This window comes from Camponotus vicinus, unplaced genomic scaffold (assembly GCF_025532165.1).
Source record: "Camponotus vicinus isolate PSW18456_S1 unplaced genomic scaffold, iyCamVici1.0 SCAF_1, whole genome shotgun sequence".
NCBI classification, from domain to species: domain Eukaryota; kingdom Metazoa; phylum Arthropoda; class Insecta; order Hymenoptera; family Formicidae; genus Camponotus; species Camponotus vicinus.
The window spans coordinates 2,479,790-2,504,568 of record NW_028141945.1 but is presented as its reverse complement, the minus strand read 5'-3'; the positions used below and the strand labels follow the sequence as shown (position 1 = coordinate 2,504,568).

General features: G+C 34.4%; 1 protein-coding gene and 1 long non-coding RNA gene across 9 annotated transcripts in view; both read left to right on the top strand.

Annotated features, from left to right (window-relative positions):
• LOC145963648 (uncharacterized) overlaps positions 1 to 1,515 on the top strand; it is a 41,297-nt gene extending 39,782 nt beyond the window's left edge. The window contains exons 3-4 of the long non-coding RNA XR_014436223.1: positions 175 to 247; positions 779 to 1,515. This is a non-coding gene — a long non-coding RNA (uncharacterized LOC145963648). The remainder of the gene's footprint in view (positions 1 to 174; positions 248 to 778) is intronic.
• LOC145963593 (nucleolysin TIAR) overlaps positions 1 to 24,779 on the top strand; it is a 423,794-nt gene that overhangs the window by 249,618 nt on the left and 149,397 nt on the right. The window contains exon 1 of one of the 8 annotated variants that reach the window (XM_083085752.1): positions 7,017 to 8,339. The exons of the other annotated variants lie outside the window; for them this stretch is intronic. Within the exon in view, the coding sequence (XP_082941878.1) occupies positions 8,183 to 8,339 (157 nt within the window). The 5' untranslated portion in view covers positions 7,017 to 8,182. Of the gene's footprint in view, positions 1 to 7,016; positions 8,340 to 24,779 lie in introns of those variants that run through there. 8 annotated transcript variants of the gene reach the window in all.

Sequence of the window (24,779 nt, the reverse complement as noted above, 5' to 3'; positions counted from 1 at the left end):
TTTATGCATTATTATGTGTACAAAGTACTGTCAGATAAAATATGATTAGAAAACACACATTCTTAACATAAATGTAGCATGTAGTTAGAAAACATGCAAAATTATATATTACTGTAAGAGTGTATTGTACCTCACGCAAAGTTACACTTACATAATATCTTGGTTTTTCTTTAGCACGTGGACACGAACTTACGTCAAGACAAAATATGCTGGCAAGTGTACGAAGAACGAAAAATTTAACACGCAGGTGAACTTATTAAAATCCATCATAGATGGATTTTATACTTCTTTTTTCGTAGTCGATATATTATACAATATATAGCAAAAAAAAGAGAAAAGAGAGAAAGAAACAAGAGGCAAAAAGAAGAAATAAAGAAAGAAAGAGGAACAAATTATATCGTACTTTTTTAATTGTGAAAAGAGATATCAGAGTTTCCCAAGAACGCAAGTTTATCGCCAAATATACTTTATAACGTACACTTTTAACTATCTATAAAATTTTGACTTTTCATTTGAAATTACATATTTCTTATGAAATAGTCAGTGAAGGAAATGATTCACATAGCATTTAGCATCCAATATGTCCAATATGTCCAATTATGATTTATCTCTCTTTGCATTTTCATTAATTTGATTACGTAGACTCAACGAGCGATATTAAAGTATCACGCATGCGTCTTTCAACTCGCAGATTTGATTCACGACAAATTACTCATCCTACGTAACGCAAAGAAAGCGATTCGGATTATCGTTCATAAATTTTCGCGTATGCATTCAGATGTGGATTGCCACGTGGACAAGCTGTCCCGTTAATCTTGAAGCTGACATATGTGTATACGCGCAATAGACGTATGAACTTCCTGTGTCTAGTACAAGGCAAGTTGTAACCGATGTCGTCTATCAGCCCGATGGAGGAGTCATCGATCAAACGTAAGCGAGCGTGGTAACGACGGGGAAACTCCAGGAGACAATATCTCGACTCGAAGAGAGGCTGACTTGTTAAACTATTATAATCATAGAACATATCGCGTAATACTACTATTAGAAATCTGGGAATGTCATTTACAATCTATGTTATAAATGTTTATATAATGATAAATAACACACTTATGAGGAAAATTTTGTACAATTCTTATATCTTATTTAAACCAAAGTAGATAAATTCATATTTAGTCAAGATCTCTCGTAAAAAGAAAAAGAGAGAAAAAAACAGAAAAAGAGAAAAAAAATATGACAGAAAGAAAGAGAGGGAGAAAAAGGAAGAAAGAAAGAATAGATGAGAGATTGGGGTAGAATATATGAAATAATATACTTTTGATATATAATCTAAAGTTGCGTAAACATTCAGCTAAAAAAAATTGCACGGATTTATAAAAATACTTGTAAAAATACACATGGGGATCATAATAATAAAGTGTATATTTTTTATAAATGATTGTGGACACTACAAATAAAGCATTATTTTTATGTCAAATATAAAATACAAAATTATCATCTAGAATTTTTTTTTGAATTTTATGTTAGTGTTGAACATACAAAAGTTCTAAAAATTATAGCAATAATTATTATTTTTAATATTTATAGGATGGTGATATCGATTACGGTTTGCTGAATCATACAGCATTTACACAAATATTGGCGAAAAAAAATTGTAATGCAATTTTTGATAAAATTATTTTGCAATATTTTAGATAAAATTTTAGATATATAAGTATATAAAATTTGCAAATTAAAAATTATATATTAATCTGTCGTGATGTAACACCATGTGGATACATTAAAAATATAAAAAATTGTTTTGAATTAAAAGAATTAAAAAATATTAAAGAACATTTCCAATATGCGAAAAATGGCATTATATAAATTCAAATAAATCAGTTCTTATAAAACAATTAACCAAGCTCCAAATATAAAAAATTTCTGCGTTCTAAATGCAAATGTTATTATCATTTCGTTATAATATGATACAATTTATCATTTGCATCGGATTTAGATGAACGTGTTTTTTAAAGTAGTTAATCTCAATTGCACTTACAAAGCATATAATAATGTATTCGATAATGTGTCCCGAGGGCGGTAAAATATAGTGGCAATTACATTATCCTGAAATAGTCATGGAAAAAAAAATCGATATTTGTCCTTGCAAAACATCCTCTTCGTTGATCGAGAGGTAGTCGAGCGACACTGCGATATACTGTCTCTCCGATGGTAGACAAGACGGCGGCGGTTAGGACAGAAAGACGTAACGTGCAGAGGTTACTGCGTGCCCTCTGGAGAAGACCCGGCACGGGGCCCTAGGACAGAGAGAAGAGAGACGAGAGAGTTCAAGCTCTTAATTAGCTGCAATTACTGCAACATAGCAATGTCGAGCAAATCGCCCGAGGCTCATCCTCCGTCCTTCTATCTTCCATCTGCGTAAGCCCGACTCGTCTCTCGTTCCAGCTTCCCAGCTCGCTCCATCACGGAACTCGACGCTTTCCCGCCAGTCTTCGTTCCATTTTGGAGCCCCATCTCCGGGCTCTCTTCCGTGAAAGAACCAATTTATGATGGAATTTAAACTAATATGCGGAAAATAAAAATTGCTCTCTGGCCACATCGTTGTTCTTCTGCTATGTTATCTGCAATCAGCTCGGCTCAACCATACCGCGACGTCGCGAATAAAAGATACAAAATTGTAATCTAAAGAACATATGACAGGTGGAATCATCGCGATGCATCGCGATGCATAGGCTTTGCCCTGTTATTGTTCTTCGTTATTCTAAGATAATGAGGAATCTTGTCTCATGTAATGTAACGTACTTGGATCGATATTCTTCCATAATGAATATAATAACAAGAGAGATAATACAATCGAGATATTTTATCCAATATCGCGTTTCTTTATTTAAAAAGACCAACTTAATACAAGTTAATATTTTCTGCAAGAAAACTAATCTTTTCCTCTGTGTAAATATTTAAATCTATTTTTCTTTCGAAATAAGTTAAGTAAGAACAATAAATCGCTTAATTCATAATAGATAATGAAGAATATTTTGTTAGCACGGATATAATATAAATTTTAGAATCCATTTATTAAATGAAAAATATAAGATTATATAAAAATGTTCTTGGATAGCAATGTCATCTTGCGTAAAGAAATAAGAGAAGATAAGCGAGAAACGGTTACAGTAATTCTAATGGAGTGACAACAAGATCCGTGTATTGCAATGAAAGTCGATAGCTGTAGATTCCCTCTTGGCTGTCTAATGTCAATGGTTCATAGATTCCCTGTGCTCAGGATCGCATCACCTTGCGTTCCGCATGTCACTTTGTCCCCTACGTCTTGTCGACCAGTACTGCGATCGTGATCGCAAACGGAATTATTTATGAGTTTGAACATGAGCCAAAGCTCGTCTACAAGCTACTAAGATATTTCTCAAATACCTCATGGCATTCTCTCATATCGATGCTGAAAATACGAATTTATATCTTTTTCTCAAAGATTTAAATTCCATTTCGCGTAATTATAAACATATAACTTAGATATGAATTTAAAATTGCAAAATCGCAAAAATGATTAATCTTAACTGATATCATGAAGCATAGAATTATGTAATATATAGTGTTAATCTCATCGAAAAGTATTTAAAATTCCGAATAGATTAAAAATAGATTATAAAGTAAAATGCATTATATTTCTGATTTGTTAATACATAAGATCTTCTAAAAGAATCAACGATATAAGTGAAGGAAAACTTAAAAAAATAGCTCGTATTAGAGATTTCTAAAGATGTTAAGCGCAAATTTGTCGCCAGAAGCAGATTTTCAAATGCCAATTCAGCGATTTATATTAATGGCTTACAGAAACTGTAATTTGATACTAAAATTGTGGAAGATAAACATTGACTTTCCATTTAATCGTACAATAATGTGCTTTATAATTTTACTTGTTTCTGTTTATTACGAAATTACATATATAAAACGCATCGCGTTTGCGCCAAATTACAGAACAGTTAACTCTGTAATTAGCGACAATATCAGAGATTAAATACAGAATGATATCAATATGCACAATGTTTTAAAGCTTTGTTATATGAAGCATTTTGAAACTTTTCATTAATACCACAAATGTCATTTTAGACCATGCGTGAAAATATGAAATTATCTCTTTCATATATCAATTGATTCAAACAACTACACTGCACATACAAAATGTAAACGCCAATAAATCGTAATTTCAAAGTTTAATAAATATCGTCTAATTATCGTGAGTATAAATAATTTCTCCAATTAATAGCGAAAATTTTTATAGATACATTATACTATATAAAAAAAAATTAACTTAATAACATAACATTAAATTAGCAGTTAGTAATTATTGAACCATTTCAAGTGTATCGTATAATAGTACATTAATAAAATTATGCGGAACAATATCTGAAATGCAATCATCATAAATTTGTATACATCTATGCGATTCTGGACCGTAATGTCAGGTAATCTTAAAGTTACATAAACAAAATTATCATGTTTATAAGAAATTCGGGCGCTCGTAAAGTCCATCCCTTTTCTCACTTCAATCAGAAAGGGCTCAATAAGATAAACCCAACTCCTGTTCTTGCCCTGCATCAATGTTACCGAAAACAGTGAGGGAATCCTTTCGGCATTCGGTCGAAGCTTAGCATCGCAATCACCCTAGTTCGATCTGCTACCAGTGAGTGGCGCCACTTAATGGATCAGTAGATACGAACCGCATTGAGTCAGACACTGCATTGTTCTATTTTGAACCTAATGAGTATTGAATGTTGACATAGTTTGGCTAAAGAGATCAGTTTCGTCTTGAAACTTGTTGAAATATCGAAAGACTGAATTCTATAGCTCTGATATAAATATTCCTATATATTTATTTTACTATTTGTTATTTAAAAAAAATATTAGGAAAAAAAAACGAATTTTTCTAGATCAACTTTATCTAGGGTATATGTTATAGCGAATTGTATGTGTGTGCCATAATTTTTATATTTTTATACTTTTATTAAACTAGTTTTATTATTTATGCATTTATAACAATTAAAATGCATATTTTAATAACTAAAATAATAATAGGGAATATATTACATGTTTGTATTAGATGTAATATACAAACATATATAATATAAATTGAGGTACATAAATTGAGTTATTTTAAATATAAATTGAGGCATTTAATAAAAAAGGTGTTCATTAAATATTTGATAAATATATCTAATGAAAAAAATAACTTTCTTTGAAAACGCTATAATATATTTCTTTTTATAAGAATGCTCAATATAACATTTATTACATACACACACATAACATGCAGTTTTATTGGCAAATATATATGTAAGCTAACTTTAATTAAAGTTATCCTAATACAATTTTACCATCAAAATATATTGTTTTATATGATTTTAAAAAAACCAAGTCCCAAAAACCAATTAGTTAAAAAAAAAATAACAAAAAAAGTTATCAGTTATTATTTTAGCATCTACACATTCCAGATTTCATAAAATATGACAAAAACATAATAATTCACGTGTGTTACAATCAGAAATAACATGTTCATAAATTTTAATACAGTAATATTAAATAAAATATAAATTACATTTTATGAAATTATTTTATAAAATCTATATCTTTTCAAATGTAAGTCCTCGTTTATTATTTACAGTATTTTATACGAGATTAAAATACATGATATTATATACACACGTGTGTTTTTTGTGCATTTTTATTTTTAAAAAAATAAAGAATAATACAAAAAAAGATATATAACCAAGTTTTTTATATATAAAGATATATGCAATCTCTCTCAGGTTTTTTTTATAAAATAAGAAAAATATCAAATTACTTTTAAAAAGAATTTATAATATTGTCATAAATCATAGAAATGCAGTGCAAAAATATTCTTCATAATCTTTACATAATTTTTTATGTAACTATAAAATCATTTTACTTAAATAAATATGAATGTTTTATAAATGGTAAAATATACTTTTCTGGCTTTCGTAAGAATACACATATACTCATAAATAAATTTAAAAGATAGAGTAAAATAAGAATTATAAGTATTAAAATATATCTGTAATACATATATACATTTTTTAAAGTAAGTAAAAAGATTTGTGGCTTATAATTATATGAAATCATAATAATCAAAATTATGAAAAATATTTAATGTAAGAAATTCAATAAATATCAACGTAATATGGGGATAAATATTTTTACATGTAATTTTTATAACATATGTCAATGTGCGCATCTAATAGCAATATTACTTAATATGTATACAATAATAATATTACTAAAACAGATTCTTCAATTAGAAAAAATTTATATCCTTATGATATTTATAAGCTAGAAAATAGCATTTTTATTGAATGATAAAATAACTCAATTTAATTAATTTTTTAAGAATATTACATTACTGTAAAAACATAAAATCTAGAGATAAATTTAAATATCTCATCAATCAATAATTTTTTAAATTAAAATTTTTCCCTTTATTAATATAAAAACAGTATAAAGTAATATTTCGTATCTATAAAATTTCAAATGTTATTTCAACAACTTTTTTTTGTCAATATATAACAAGAAATCTATCTGATTAATTTAAAAGAGGAAAAAATACTATTCATGCAAGAAATAAAAGTCTCGTTAAATATTCGCTTAAAACAAATTTATTGAAAAATACATTTTAATAACCTGAAGATTTTAATCGATATTTAACCTACATGGTTAAAAGCATACCATCGCGCTATTACACAATTAAATGCAAAGAGAAAGGGAATAATTCGGCAATAATTCGAAACGCATCGTCATAAAGTGCTGCATTGGCTCCCGCATGAAACAATCCTTTCGGCGTGACGGCGAGCGAGCGACTGCTGGCTCGCGTCTTAGCTCGTGCGATTCCGCGGACGCTCGGGAACGCCGGCGCCTCTGGGCGTCGCGACGGCGGGCGTCCAGGGCTGGCAGGCTGGCAGGCAGGCAAAGGCAGGCATCCCTTCGCGCTCTCCCCGCCAGACGAGTTCCGACTCTACGCTCGGCCGGACGTGACGTAACGCGCGCAGCGTGGAGAGCGTAGAGAACGACGTCGCCGTCGTTGCAGCCACCGACATCGCCGCCAACCGTTCTCGATTACACCGTGCACAATCACCGTCGGCATCATTTGTAACGGTGCGCAAATATTTATCCGTGTCCTACATAAATTTTCGCTGTCGGTGACGCTCACTCTCGCAGTTTTCGGAGCACGCGTATTTGGCATCGCGACGCGCGCCGCTGCACTTCGCACGCACCGACACCTCCGCACGCAGTAACCGCGTGTGCTAGCACGCTTCAACGCCTTCCGCGGTAAATCAGTGGTGCACGAAACGACGTGAAGAAACAAGAAGAAACGACACGAAGGAAGGAATCATTAGTGACGGAGGTGCGCAAATGAAGAAATAGCGAGACCGTCGAACTTGATTGAGAGTGATCGTTTTGAAAACTGTGCGCTCCGATGTTCAAGAGGAAACTACCGAGCACCGACTTCGAGATAGTAAAGTTTCTTATAGTTTTTATAGATTTCGCGAACACAGTTTCGTGAGCGTCACTGTTTGTTTGCGATTCTGTCATCCGAAAATCGAGCGAAAAAGTTGGAGGAGAGGCTTCGAGGCAGCGGCAAATGTTGACCGCTACTGAAATTCGAAATCAACGGTAATAAACGACAACGTGAACGTAATGACGCGGGAAAGAAGAATCACGGCAATCTACGTGACGACGCGATAGATCGTGAAGTGTAACATGCGATGAACAACATTGTCTTTTATCGTGGACAAACGACTACGAACATCTCGCGGTGCAGTAATTCGCAGTTACTAATAAGCCAAGTAATGTTATATTCGTGAACACTGACACGAGTGCTCGATCTTAATTAACAATTGCAGTCGTTGCTTCGTTCAATCGATTATTGCGATTCCACGGCAGATTCACGGTCCATTTAAACTCCGCATGAATCGCACGCGCCGCTGATTGTCTTCCCCTCAATTCGAGAAATCGTTATAATTTGTAAGATATTAATAGAGATCGACGATCGCGCGTCCAGTGTCTTCGTTGTTCTGCATTGCGAGAATTTCTCTCGGTCACGTGATAAAACTGCGTCCTTCAACTTTCACCACGGCGAGACAAATCTTACGGCGCAAAAATGCTGACCATGTCGACTCTGATGATGCCAACAACGATGACCACCATGACAAATCCTGGACCGATACCTGCTCACAGCGTGCCGCAAAAGATAGAACCTCCTAAACTGACCGCAGCAGCTACGCTCACTCACACAGCAACACCCGTCAACAAATCAGGTAACGCTTTAGAGTATAAATTTATGACTTTTTGCATCATCATCTGAGAGCGCTGTTCTAACAATAAAATGCATCCTGCTGTCGTCGCATACGTTCTATTGATCACGCCAGTTTTAACACACTGTTTAAATGGAGACATTCGTAAGAATTTCTTACGCGAGTTTTAATACAAATATTCACGAAAACATTCTTGCATTGATATTAAATTGTTTAAATTTAACAATAAATCACATCCACATTATATAAAAAAATTATCGTCTATAATAAAATTTAACTGCTATAAAAAGTAAGAAAAAACAGAGGAAATTGCATGAAATAAATAAAAATCAATTTTCCCAATCGTAAATTCTGTTATATAATCATTGCAATAAACGTGCAATAAACGTTAAATGATCAAAACATGTTTACCGAAACTATCAGGAAAGTATTATATATAATGCATAATATACGGTAATTTTTCAAATTCAGAAAGCCCCTTTGTAGTTGTACGATCGTGCGAAAATTTTACACGATACAAGCGCAAAAATATTTTTTGACGCAAACGAATAATTTTATTTTACTTGAATGTATTTTTTCTTACTACTGGATACTACAATCTACAAATTTAACAACTCTTCGATACATAATTGCCATGACACACTTTTCCACGAAACTACGACCATTTCGCGCTTCAATTTCGACGCTCATAAAAGAAGTGCTAACTTCTATCGCGGTGGGTAAGGGAGGATGAGGGTGGTGGAGGAACAAGATCCAACACGGTCGCCTGTCTCCCGCATTGAAATTCAAATGCGCGTTGCAATCTATCAGTTAACGATCCAAACTATTTTACAACAACTTTGTGATTGATTTCAGCATTTAAAGAAGTAAATTTCTCGTCGGCGCGCTCGCGCCACGAGCTAGCTCCCGTTAATTTGTCCTAGGGGTAGCGGACGTTGCGACAGCATCTGCCAGTAATAACCGCGTCACGAGCATTCAAGTCCCGCGATTATCCGCCGATTAAAAATGCATAATTGCTATTAAAACCGGGCGCGTCGAAATCCGGGGGAAAGCCTTGGCGTCGCTCCAGAGAGCCGTAAACGTTACTCAAATGACGTTCAAGCCAGAATTTTTCTCCACTCAAGCAAAAACCTGCAAGGGTCGACCGCACGAGCGGAAACGATCGGCCCCGATTTGCGCTCGCCGGATAACATCTTTCGCGTTCGGCCCTTCGACGCGGAAAGTCGCGATAATACATATCGGCGAAGCGGCGGTACACGTTTCCGCACGCGGCTATGTTTGCATACGTGTACGTAATCCTAAGAGCGGAATACGTACAGCTGCCAATAGGGCAATCCCTAGCCGCGCACACTTAGCACGTACTAGCAGTAGTTACCGTTACATCACGAACGTACGTGTCGTGGGAGCGTAACAAGGACGCAAAGTCCGCGCGGCACGCCGCATCGCCTCGTATACTTCGCCCCCGCGTGTAGTATGCGTAGCGTTCGTCTATGTTCGGCTACGTTGGACGGGGGTGGACGCATTGAATTTATCGAAGACTAACAGGCATCACGACATTTCCCTCCCGTGCGGCGAATTCGAATTTCGCCCCGTTCTTCAAGAAGATCAATCGCGCTAATTGTCAGCGAGCGAAACAACCAAAAGCGGATTACAAAGACCCGTTTCTCGAATACCTTACTCTCCCTTACCAATCTCTCCTCCTATTGTCATAGTTCCTTTACGAAATGCAAATTCCAATTGTACTTAGGCGGTAACTTACAAGTGACGCGTTTCATACCTAGACTGGCTCGTAAGATCGTTCATTATTTACAGCCGGCAATAAAATTGTACTGGATAACAAAGAGGATTGAAAAGAAACAATTGAATATCCCGGCTTAACTAAATTAGGGTCCGTTTCGGACCAATAACACATTTCCAACTCGACGTGTAATTTATTTCCATAGAAGGAAACAAATAAATATTACTACTTTCACCAGTTTACAATTGCCGAGAAAAAATTGTTGTAGCGCAGACACGAAGTTTAAAATACAATAAAAGCATCCCTTGTAACAAATATTTTATGACAGATATTGTAAATTTCTTGTAATTATTTCAATATATAACGTTTCATGTTAGTTAATTCGATATATTTATCAAAATAACATGAAATAAGAATCGATAAAACTGTTTTAATTATCTATATGTTTTTTAATTACCTGTATCATATGACACGTAATAATACTACATGTGTAAAATGATATCAGAATGTATTATTCTAATATATGGCTTGCAAATGAAACTTTTGACATAATTTTAGAACGATTAATCTAGGCAATCTGAAAACTACGTTATAAATGATGGGTTTTGCGTCAGGTGGTACTACATTGTACCTCGGCATGCCGCGAGTCACATGGTGCAACGTAATGTTAATGGTCGACGTGTCAATGGTTTCTCATCGCAAACTCCTGTTAGCAAAGTAACTAATGCTTTTTGATTATGTAAATGCAAATTACTGAATACATTCAACGACGTCTTCATCTTTACGGTGCGCTTGACAAATATATCATTCGATAATTTAAAAAAACATGAAAGCATCTTACTTTGCATGTATATAATATTAGTTTAAAAATATTTATTATTACTGAATAATTTAATTTTATCTTTTTTATATGATCTTTTACAAACATAATTTTACATTCATATTTTCGCACTAAAATATTATTATAATGACATATTATACGTCTCTATCATATTTATCGCGTATATAAATAATTATATATGTGATAATTATATTGTTATAAAAAATTGAAAAAATTCTATAATAATGAGATATTGTAATAATGACACACGCATATGGGATAATCGAAGAAATTGACGAAAATATTTATATGAATTACATCAATGTCGTTATTCGATATGCACGATAACGTTAGTTTCCCTCTCGCTCCGTATCGGAAGGCTTTTCTGGAACAATGATTTTTCTGAACCCTCTGGAAACTGGTGGATGCACACTTCCACATATAGATCCCTAGCACCTAAAGGGTAAGTGCTCGTAAAGTTGTTTGTCTGCTCGATATACTGTAATAGCAAGGAGGCGGCCATTAGTACGTGAAATTCGTTTAAACGCAATTCGCGAACGACCTAGTCCATAAATTGAATTGCGCAAAGGTTCAGGCTTTCTTATCGTCGATTTGCATCATAAAATATTATTTCAGAAAAAGATGATCATGTCACAAATGTTTGCGGAAAAATATTTTTCAAGTATCTGTTGTAAACTTTACAATGCAGTATTTGTTACATTATCAGTTTATTTATCCGTGTTTTTCTAGTTATTAAACGAACGAGTTGAGGAAAGAAGATTGAAAAAAAATAAACAGTTGCAGTATTTAAACTATTCTGTTTATATTTAGGAAAGAACAATCCTCTGTTAAAAAAACAATAAAAGCGAGTTTTCAAAACCTTGGCAGAATATACATAAACAGCTTATATTTATACACATTTTATTTATTTGAAATTTTTTATCATTTATATCATTTAAAATATTTTTCCTCGGATTTAATGATAAGATTATCGTATTCTGTCACAACAATCTATGAATTGACCCACGTCAAACATCAAATCGAATCTCATGTCTCTTTAGTTTCGATACCCCAAACTAATTAATGTAGCGAAACACGAGTACACGTAGTTAGATATCTGCAATGAACGTCGAGAATATATTGCCAGCGCATCTGGGCGCACGAATGAGAAAGAAGTGTCAAACGAGTAGGTAACAAGAAGCGGAACAATTCTTCTAGATAAAACGGAAGTCGACGATGGTTGCGCCGACGGGCAAACGAGGCCGGCAACGAAAGCGCGGGCGATGGATGGCTTTAGCTTCGGTTTCCTGACGAGGTTACCGAAGTTTCGTTCGCAGATTCAATTTTAGTTGGCGCGCCAGCCCGCGCCACCACCATCCGCGGCGCTCAATGCCACGTATGTACCTTACAGGGGCGGTTACCAACCCTCCTTTCTATATTCATCCTCGTCTCTCTCCCCCTCTTTCTCCCTCTCTGCGCCATCCACCCGCACGGCCTCTTGCCAACTACCCGCTACGGGGCCACTTTATTCGGTTGCGCTTAAGTTTCCGCGTTTTCCACGCCTGCCTTTGATTACGATCTTGTTTCAGTTTATTTCGATCTCGCATAGAGCATCCTTAACTGCAGAGATGATGGGCTTGTTATGAGTGCATATAAACTGTGCTAAAAAATTATAATCTTTTACTGGATTTTTTTACATTATGGATTAAATTATTATTATTATATATATAATAATAATTTAATCCATAATATATGAATTATTTTTATACATTTCATCAAAGATAATTGTATATTGGGTTAAATGTAGAAAAGTTAGAAAACAATATTGCATATTATAAAAGAAATCATTTATTAACATGACATTGCAAAGATTAGATTAATTGTTTCAAGTTTTACTTTGTTTATAACAGATTTCACGATGAATATATCATTACTATGCGTGATAATATTATTGTTAAATGTAATGAGAAAAAGCAACACGGAAAAATATGAAATTAAATACTTCGTTAATTATGTTAAAAAATTGAATTTTCTCTTTGTTATAAGCATTACTAACTATAATTCCGAGTATTGCTTTATGGTATTATTCTGACTTGTTTATCTATCGTCGACATGTAACTGACCACAAATGCATAAATGTTTTAACAGGATGCAATGCTGTTTGTAGTATTTAATCGGGGATTGAAACCAGTAGATCAAAGCATAGTGAATTATTTAAAATATTCTTTTTCTCTGAGACCACTTTATTTTACCACCAAGGATTATACATTTAAATAATCGTAGAAGTATTCCATAATACCGTTTGGACACGAACAATATGTCCCGTTTTTTAAATACCATATAACACGCGCGCCTCATGCTATTATAAATTTCTTAAACCATTAATGTAGTTGTTATCCAACATATTATTGTTCAATCAATAAATTGATAGATCTAAAAAATATTATTATTTGTGAGATATATTATGAATATGTAGGAAATTAGAAAAGAGAGAGCTTGATGATTCAAAAATAAATTTATATTTGTTTACGCGTATGCATTAATAATTAAGATACTTTTTTATATAAATTTAAATAACAAGTTCATTAAAAGGTTTAGTATGTGTACACTTAGCTATAAAATGTTAGCTATATCCATTGTTGTATGTATGGACATTAATATAATATGATGTGTTCACATGTTTAGTTGCTATTACATTTACATGCTACGTATAATAAATCAATTTACCGGACTATGCAAAGGCACCGTATTATACATTCTTGTATACTTTTTTGTATGGTGTTTTTTTTTATTGTTTGCATGCATGTTAGTCATTTCCAGGAATAGAAGCCGAAGAGGTAATAGTTTGCACAATAAACTTCTGACAACTTAAATTATTGTACAATCTCATATTTCGCGAATGCTGTTTTCATAGCAAATATTTTAGACAAATATTATTTCAGCTATTATCCGTTGTTACTATTGCGATATATTGGTTACATCTAATACAATTCAAGCTTAGCAGTTGCATTGATCATGAAGAAACTGACCTTGAGCATTATCACGTTGAGATCTAAAAATATCACAGCCACATAGCTACAAACTATAGCCTCAGCTAAAGAATTGTCCCGATAATCTCGTAACTCGAGAAAAAATATTTTCTCCGGAACACTTTGTGAATCACACAAATAATACTTTCTTACATATTGGAGCAATGCAGTCGAGAAAATATACGTTTATTACAAAAATTATATTTTTGCATAAAATATATATATGTAAAATAAATCTCAAAATATATACAACTTTGTATTGAATAAATTAATAGCGTTTTCAAAAGCTTTCACATATATATATAAAAAATAAATTAAGTAGATTAAATTAATCTTTTTAAATAAAGCGAGAAAAGGAGAGAGAGACTTCCATAATTTTGATATATAATTAAAATCTTCTATTCTTTACACATGTACTTTGTGTGCATGTGGAATAATTTATTTTTAACAAAAAACTATTAATAAAATGTGAAAACGATGACAGTATATAGAATCTTGAGTTTCTTTCATTTGCGTTAAATCAATAACGAGTTGCAGAAAGCTCAAACGACGAAAGCATTAGTGTAAGCTTTCTCTTGTCTACACCTCCGTCTTTCATTTACCAGCGGTATTATCCGCGTCGGCTATCCTTATAGTATAGTGAGAAGAGTCATAATAGAATATCTTTTCTATTATGAGTTTAGATGTTTATTAATAATCCTGGGTGAACTGTGTATTATTATGCTCTATTTTGAAGTGAAATGAAGACAGTAGTTGGAAACAATTGAGACGTAAAATTACAACGAAACATTATTGAAACAAAGCTATAGTAAAGCTATTCTCATTCACGAAATATACGAAAATACGAACTATTATAAAATAATAATAATGTTTTAAAAAGCTGATATTGGTATTCTCTCATCAAACCTGAATTAATCATCGAAATATTATTAATAGATTTATATAAAATTATTGCACAACTAAGTTTTAATTTAGCAATAACCCAGTTATTCATATTTAAAAAATTTCTTATATATTCACATATATTTAAATATATATATTTCAAATGAACAAGTTAGCTGTGTGAAATATTTTATTCACATTATTTAAAAATAAGATTTATAAATAAATATATAAATTTAAAAATATATATATTCATTAAATTTGAGAGATAAATTTCTTAAATTCAACAAAGTTTTGTACATGTATATTTTATTTAATTTTTTAATTATATACAATATTTTATTTTTTTAAATTTAGTAAATATCGATATTTGTACTTAATTTATAATAGTAGAATCTTTCTATTCAAATGGATGACGTTTCTATTTGGCACTACTTTGAAATATCAGCTACTTCTCAAGAGCGCGTTGTCTTTTTGCGCGTACATTAAGGAAAAACCGACCTCCTCAAGTATCCTTTCTCGAAAATACCAGAGTCATACTTCATTTTCTGCTGAGTTGGGCATAGAAATGGGTATTTTCCGATTCCAAACTCGACATGATAAATATACAAATTGTGGTAACAGTTTGCTATAAACCTAGCATTGGATTTTGCAACGATAACTCTCGTTTGAAACTTATCGCTAAATAGAATACGTTTACATATCGTGTAAATTTATATGTATTGCACGTGACACTTACAAATTGGAGAAGAAAATTTCTATTTCTTCCCGGCATACGTTCCTTTATATAAAGTACGACATGCGAATACAAAATCGATATATATATTATGTACATACATATATGGATATATAAGACACATACGTATAAATCACAAACTTCTTTTGTGATTTATTAATTGCATTTTCATAATTACTGAAAAATACGCGTAACTAATCTATCGAGCAATATCGTGAAAATCTGAACGATTTAAAGAGAAATCGAAAAACTTCCGTTCGTAATAGAACGAGGATGAGAGCCAGTCAGCTAACGACATTTTCGTAGCCCCAAATGCGTCGCAAACGAATTGGAATCGCGTTGCAAAATTGATTATCAGTCCTTCTCCGTGGAGATGGCCGGGAGAGCATACCACGGGGTACTCACTTCGGGAATAACATTTGCCGAGCGGCGTAACGACTGATCCGTCTATTCCCAGTGGCAACGAAAACTCGTAAAACGGTACTTGGAAATTCGCTGCGCCAAGTTAAACTTGATGGAGACGAAGGGGTATGGCTGCGACTACTGCCCATGCTGCCGCACTGCTCTACGCTCAGTCGTACGGATTCTAGTACGGTCGTGACCCAGAGGACCGAATAGCTGCTGCTCGTAGTCCGATGGGATGCGATGCGAAAAGTCGAGGCAGTACCTGTCGCGGCCAAACAAGTGATCCGGACGGGAGGAGCGGGGGAAGGTACCGTGGGATGAAATGATATTGTTTTAGCCGGGAACGAGTCCGCCGTCGGTGCTTAGAACCCATTTTCCCGTAAAAACCCAGCGCGGTAATATCAAGCGGACTCGTACACTACTCCCTTGCACCCTCAAATGGCGCACTATATATGTATAGAAGGGGAGATTGAGAGAACGAGGGCGAAAGAGGGTGAGAGAAAAAGAGAGAAGAGGAAAGATATTGTCGCGGACAAAGAGTTCGAAATATTCGACGATACCTACATATACGGTTCCCCAGGGAACGAGGGCGGCAATACTGGCGACGTTGGGATACATAGAAGAAGCATACCATCGCGGAAGTAGACGAAGTATGAATCGGAATCTTTGCCGAAATTCTCTCCTTTCTCTACCGTCCGTTACAGCGTGAAGTCTCGTACTACACACGTGGAAAACCGCATGGGTTTGCGTGCAACTTGGCCGATTGCCTCGAATACCGGAGCAAAATCTGACCCCCTTTCATCGAGGGATAAATCTAAAATTTGGCATCAAGGAGACTTACCCGCAAAAGACGATCCTGAGAAAAAAGGTATACAAAATTCGATCGAAGCTAAATGTGCATTATATTAGACGGAAAATGATCACGCAAATGATATTTATTTGCCGTTGCGATTGCCGCGTTAAGTTTACTTATATATTATAAATAATGATACTTTTAATGCATCTCTATTTATATGATATAATAATTGTTTATATAGAGAATATGCTTTACAAAAAAATTTTTTTATATTAATCAATAATCAACTAGGCAGATTCGGAGTCAATTTTCTTAATTTCAAGAATGCTTTGCCGTTATCTTTTACGTTAATAATTAACGTTTGAGAATTAAAATTCTGACTTACAATAATAAATATAACATTCATGAAGATTATGTTTCGTTAAAAATCCGAGTGTACAATCTTCTTTTCTACATTCTAGAAAAATTCATTATATATTCCTTAGAATCATTGTACATTTTTCTTGAACATTTTAAAGCTCTCGATGCAAAATACATTTATAAATGTTGACTATAACGAATAGAATGACTGTAACAGTATATCTTGCTCACTTCCATTGTTCGATAAAAAAGGAAATACCTAATTGTGAATCATTTCGCTCTTCGTTTGATCTCCTACCAACAAGAAATGCATTGCTCATGCCGATGTATTAGTTGTATCGGTTAGAGGATGTTATGCAGAAGCTATGACTAGTAAGTTCTTTCTTATGTTTCTCTCCGTTAGTACTAGATGCTTCACTGATCAGCAGGCGTCAAACGGTATAGCATCTACGATATGTCGGTACTTTGCTAGCTAGCTGGCTGACTGGTTGACTGGTTAACTGGCGCGGCGTTGGTTGGCTGGGTGACTAGAGCATTCCCTCGTACACCTACCTACCTACCCTATAAAGCAGCAGCTATAAACCGGATGCGGAAGTCGTGTTCGCCGACCGGGTCGAGTTCTCGCGCCTCGAGATGCACGACCTACCGTAAATCGTTTGGTTCGACATGCTATCGAATCGACTGCCCGAGTGACCAAGTGATGTACTGTAATAATAACGCCAGGATGCTTTGATTTATAAAGCAAATACATTGAGAGCTAGCATATCCTTTCAATTGTTTTTGAATCATGCCGAATTATAATCTCGAAATAATTTCGCATTTCACGTTTATAAAACAGAATATATTATCGACAATTTTATTTCAAGCTCTATTTAATAAGCATAAAATGATATATAAGTCGTAAATGTATAAAAAGAAATCTTTAAATCGTACAAAACAGCATTGTGTATAAAAAAATATAAACACATTTACATCTACACGAGTAACATATTCACATTTTATATTATTACATTCGTTTAGAGGATTTAAAAATTGATAATGATCTACATAAGTTTTAATTGACGTTAATTGATAGTATTATTATTGATAGCTATTTTATCAATATTCAACATTTAATTTGCTTCGAAAACATCGTTAAATACACCTGAATTATTTTGTCATAAAAACAAGTAGCAATAAGTCAATATTAATTCGATTAGCTTAACTTGAACATTATTGAGCTGTTCCCTCTACTAATCACATATTGATATTTATTTAATATTTTTATTCATTTTAAAGAAACTTCCAAGAATAATATAATTTGAGAAATGTGTATGTAATCTAAACTGTGATTTTTGATCTAACGAAAACTTTGATTATACACGAGATGCTCTATAGATTCCATCTACTGTGGCTGCAAACAGCCGAGAAATATCACAAGCGCGAAAACCATCTGTAGCGTAAAATTTGCTTTAATCGGGAGGTCGCGTGTCGCTCAAGGGTTGTTTGAAAGGGCGAGCATGGATAACGTACCTCTTCAAAGCTCGTTGTCCCCGCACTAAAACGCGCCATCATTAGGCACGTTCACGTGCCGATATTTGAAAATTCATTATTATCGTCGCATCCCTCATTGGAGCTATTTTACAGAGAGATTTTCGAGATATTTCGCCTTTGTCATAATTGCTTCGGTGCGAAATTGTTTAAAGAGACATGCGGATTTTTTCTATTCACGCAAATACCACGATAAAAAAATACCGTGATTTTTTTATTACGTAATAAATATCTTAAATACGTATCAACTTGAAGTTTAATACGCTTTTCGCGCTTATTATATATTTTATTTTGTAGCAATCCTTCTTCTCGTCCCCTAAATATAAAGCAGTATAAACTCGGTAAAAGCACCGTGACACGCAATATTGAGGGTCTATGTACACTCTATAACCGGCACGTAATTTATTTCACTCAACTCGAATGACGTTTCAATTCTTTTTTACGTTCGCTGCGAAACTGAAACCACCGGGTGTCCGTAGAATCTTTTCAACATACGGGGTACACAACGTTATTTACGCAGAATATAAGAGTTGCGCACATAACAGGGCTACTAGAAGTGTACATTACACCATATATCTATTCATGCAGCACGGTATTGTCACCACTTTCGTATGCTTGTCTCGTTTATAAATGAAGAACGAAGAACCTGCGTGCACGACGGCGCCTTCTTTATGCATGTTGTAAAAACTTGTCAGATAACGAATACAACGTGGACGCTTACTACGAGCGACGGATATTGCATTCGCTGTAGTAACAGCCAAAGTGGTTGCTCGCATTAAGTGCGTTTTACGCTCGTGGATTTAAGAGAGCGGGTCTCGCGGTAGGCTGATCAATATGCTAATATTTTGATGCCTCCACTCCGCTCGACGAATTGAATTACGTTCTACGGATGAGGATAAAGAATACGCCCAAGTAACAGCAAGGAGGAAGAGTACGAAATGAGGGGACGATGTGAAACGAAGTGCTCGACGTTTGAAGATAGGTGGGTAGGTATTACATAGGATACCACTTAATATTATAACACATTCACCTAACGCGTTACCAATGTTACATGCCGCGAGTGAAAACAATAACGTGTACCGAATATACGCGACAGGAAATTTAATTTTTTGCAAGACACTTGTAAGACATACGGAATAAAAGTAAAGTTATGCTTTTCCGAGCACAAATCCTTTTATTACGGCAATGTGCGATGGAAACGTTATTTGTAAAAGATAAAATCATATATATATATGACAATGTTCAAATAAAATATGATGCTTAATATATATTTGCAATAAAATTATTATATAAAATATATATGTGAAAAAATAAAGTGTCCCCTGCAAATTTTTTTTGTTACAATATGTTTTAATACATCGTAATGTTTAACAATATATTACATATATCGTATAAGATATCAAGGTTAGAAGCGTAAAAGTATTGACATATTTCTTCTTCAACTGTGAATATACAAGGACTAAAGCAGCAAGCGTGTTGAAAGTTTTGAAATAGTTTGAATTATCCAGTAGGTGCTTTAAAACCACGACGTACCTTGTGGTTTAGACTTTAATACAATGCTTGTTGCAAATATGTTCTTAGAAAGATCATGCAAACAGATTCATTCAGAAGGATTACTTTAGGAAGTTAATTAAGCATATTGCTTAATTAATTCACTAAATAAGCAGAATTTTCATTTCTTTAAAAAAATGCGCGAATTTATATTTGTATATATTTGCATCGTGTAAAAAAAATCATCATATAACAAGATTGTGAGTATAAATGATATAAATAATATTATCTATTAGTTAATTAAGTATTAATTTTGGAGATATGATTTTAAAAAAATTTTTCTAAAAGTTTAAAAGTAACGCATCTGCGTTCAAATATTACATAACTGTTCAATTATAGCATGAAGGAAAAACGCTTTATAACACAATTTAGATTATTTCCGTAAAGTTTGCGAATTTTTATAACTTTCAGAAAAGTATACGTCATTATATCTATATCATTCTCGCAATTAGCCGAGCTGCGTTTCCTGGGACGGAGACTTTTTCGCGATCATCCGCGAAATACAGCATTTTTATCTGATGCACGCAACTAAATTAAACGAAGATCGCCCAAGTCTATTGAAGTCCGATAGGTTAACGAGCAAAGTTTATTTGCGTATTTATTACCTTCTACAGGAGAGAGGATGCTATCTTCACTATTGCATTATGGCAGACTTTTCTTCGTGCGAGACTAACATCTCTTACCCTCGTTATACGTATAATGTTTTACAGATTGCAGGTACACTCTCCGCGTTCCTATTAAAAATTTTACGTCACTATCTTGTAGTTAGGATATATGTCGCGTTCTCTTCTCGTGACTACACCGACAATTCTTGAAGCTGTTGGATGAAGAAGTGCTCTTACTTCACTAATAAGATCTCATTCTCACAGACGAAGTTACTCGCGTATCTGTTGTTTGGAAGCGTAATTTACTCCGCACAATTCTTGAAAGAGACATACAGATTCTCAATGAGCATCTACAACGTAGGGAAGATATCCGAACTATTTACGAGTTCTATATTATTCCACCTAAAATTTCATGGAAGCTTCGGAAACGCGGAAGTTCGTTTGCCATTTAATTATGATAGCAGTGAATTCAAGCCAACTATGTTATATGTATTATACGTTCGGAGCCTCTCGACAACTGTTTCTAAGAGTTTAGAAACTTCCAAACTATTTATGAATTTCAACGTATTAATTCGAAATGGATTTAATATAAATGCATGTAGAGGCTTTACTCCGCAAGATGGAAGCAATGGAAATTTGGCAAAATCGGACGAAAGGTGACGCAGGTTAGCGTCCAACCTCTTTCGCGAGAATGAATTTGAGAGAACAATTCGATTATTAGATTGGGACTGCCATATCCCAAATGTTATAATAATCTAACAGAGAACTCACTCTAGATAGAATCTCGATAGAGACTTACTTATCAGAGAGTGCCGGATTCGTCGAGAAGAAAGAACAGAGGAATAGAAGGAAAAGGGGGGAAAGACAGAACGGGTTGCCTTTGGATAAGGGATGCTGCTGGCGCATCGTATTACCTATCTAGCTATCTTTTGCCTTTCCTCGAAACTGCAGAGTAAACTGTATGCCACACAAGTAAATATGACTTCCACTGTGTGATGCACTCTGTCATCATTTTCTAGATTTTCCCTCTTACTAGTTTTCCCTCTTTTATTCTCATTGCCGTTCTTACTTCAGTTTAGCATCGCGTGCGTGTGGCGCGATGTAAAGTCCGGTTTCCTTCATGATCGCGCCCAATTACTTTTTTGCACTTAAATCGGTCGGACTTAGATAAAGTAGGACGAGATTACATTTCCACACATTGAACTCTCTATCTTGTGTGCCAGATTTATCGATTGATACTCGTGTTCAATTACCTTTTTCTATTCTCGTTTTAGTTGGACATAAATAAATTGCGAGAAAAATAATTTTTTTTGCACAATATACATATTATTTTTATATATTTATTAATAAAAAGAAATGATGTCGTTACATCTTGCACATTTTATGATGCATGCTTTAAGCTATAACATCTCGTGACAATGCACAGTCTTGAATTTTAATATTATCGTATCATTTCCCCGTCCTCGATCGCGTAACTCGTGCGATTTGCAGTTTCCACTTGAAGACACTTGCGATTGCATCTAGATTGTCTCCCGTCCTTATTTCAACGACACCTTTCGTCAAGGAATGTTATATCTTTCGATCTTTGTGAAAAAGACTGCAGGCGATTTCGATGAATCTAAAATTCCGACCCGAATTTGGCGCCGAACGACGTACGTGTGGCGTCGAGCGATCTTGCTGGCAAGATTGCGAGCGGGATCAGTAAGCGTAGCCAATCAGATTTACGAGGCTGGACGTATCATGATCGCCTTTACGACAATTAGTCACCGTCATCCTTCTTCCACCTGCTGCACCGCAACGACACGTAGCGATGGAAAAGTAGTAAAACTACCGTAAAAACTACGGTACAGTATCACGCTTCTCCGTATACCGTTGACTTTGAAATTCTACGTAACGACATGCTCTAATTTATACTGATTAATTATTGCTGTTGATAGAACGGAATTGCAGGATCCTCGAAAACTACTTTCGAGTTGAATTGTAAAATCGGGCAACCTATGCTTTAATTACTTCGTAGAAATTAGATGTGAGTTTCACTCGCAAAACTAATGAAATTTTGATTATAACATTCGATATTTATTATAAATTAGAAATAAATGATGCTATTAAGAGTTTAAATTGTTATTAGATTAAAAATGTTATCAAAGATGGAACGGAGCAAATATTAGAGATATTGTGTCTATTTTTTAAAAATTGTAGTAAATAATGCAGATTGATTTTATTCACAGTTTCGATAATTAACGAAAAATTATTTTCCACAAAAGCATAATTATGACAATTTTTTTCGTTTTTGACATTTCTGAATGAGGCACGTGTAGCGTCTTGCTAATAACATATGTCCTCTCTTGATTCTTCTCAAGTCCGCTACCCGCATTTCGCGATCAGGATGCTGTCCGCCATGCCCATGGCCGGTAGAATTCCCATGCGTTTTTTCTCCAGTTAGCTCGAACGAACCAATCACCCATCTAGCTCTAGGGAGATGGTGGGTGATGCGCGAGGTGGTAGAAGCAGGGTAGTGAGCCGGGATCGATGGAGATAATGCCTATTACTCCTAATGCGAAACTCGCTCTTCTTCTACCTTTGCCCCGTTCTATCTTCGATCCTGTACTCGGTTTTCCTTCGCCCTACCATTCCGTTCTCATGGCTCTTCGCAATCTGTAACCAATGCTCAATTACCATCTCTACTGACTCCATTTTCGACGTCTTCCTCTACCCGTTGTTATCATCATCGATCGGAATTTTGCATTTGTGATTTAAATGCGTAGTATCAGCACTCGCGATGTTAATCAAGTTATAGTACGGTCTTATGTCAAATGGGGTACGAAAACAACGTAGAGTTGCTGAAACTACAAGATGCAAATTTTTAGACGAAAATAAATAAGAAATTTTGAGAAAAAGATATATATTTATGTGTACTATAAATCAGAGAAATCACTAGAAATTATTTTTTCCGTATTAATCATACGATAAAGATAATTGCAACTAAAAACGTAATATTATTTCCATAATTTCACGTAATTATTTTTGTAACACTATTTCTTTCTAATATTTCTATACAATCATACAAACGGAAACTCACTCTGATTACGCCTGAATCGACGATAAATTGTCGCTTAATAAAAGTCTCTTATTTAATTTGGACGGCTACCGTTTAGCTTGGACAGGAAGTGAATCCCTTGCTTTTCTCTAATTCTGTCGGCGCCAACTTTTTCCATTTACTTTTACTTTTCCAATCGTCCTGTTCACCTTTAGAAAACGCGAACTATATTACAGAAACAAAACGAAATCGGGCTGAATACACCGTAGCAGTAAGTTCTGTGGGCGCAGTAACCTGTTGAGTGTATTCGCGTAAGTGGTGAGTAGTGGATACGTATACGTGCGAAAGTCTGGGGATGAAGTTTCTGGAGGAAATACAGGCGAGACACCACGCTCGTGAGAATTGTAACATACGTACGGGACGAGTGTATTCGTATCTAAGAATCCGAGAACAATACATCTGTAGAGCTATGCGAGCGGCCTTGTAACGACTTCGAAAGACGTTTATGCAATCCGATATGAAAGGAGCGCAACCCCGAGAGCAACTGGTGGTAAAAAAGTTAGATAAAAAAGGGTAGCAAAGAAAGGGGTAAAAAAGTATACGCAGTTAAAGAAATATTTCTTAACGCTCAACGAAATAGATGGAATCGCAGGAAGGAAACGAAGAAATAGAATTATGTTTTTATTGAAATTCATCAAAATTGTTGCGACATTTATGAAATTTTTCTGCAATTACAGGTCGACAGTTCTTCGGCGGTAAAGCTAATTTTATGTAAATGAATATTGTAATTGAGAGAATATTTATATAAGTACTTAATACTTTCTTATGAATAAGAATAGAATGAAATCAATATTAATAAAAAAATGTTTATTTCGCATCTATAAACATCAACCACGAATTGTGCGAGCAAGCACACACACACTTTGTTTCAGTTTAATATGTATTACGCAAAGA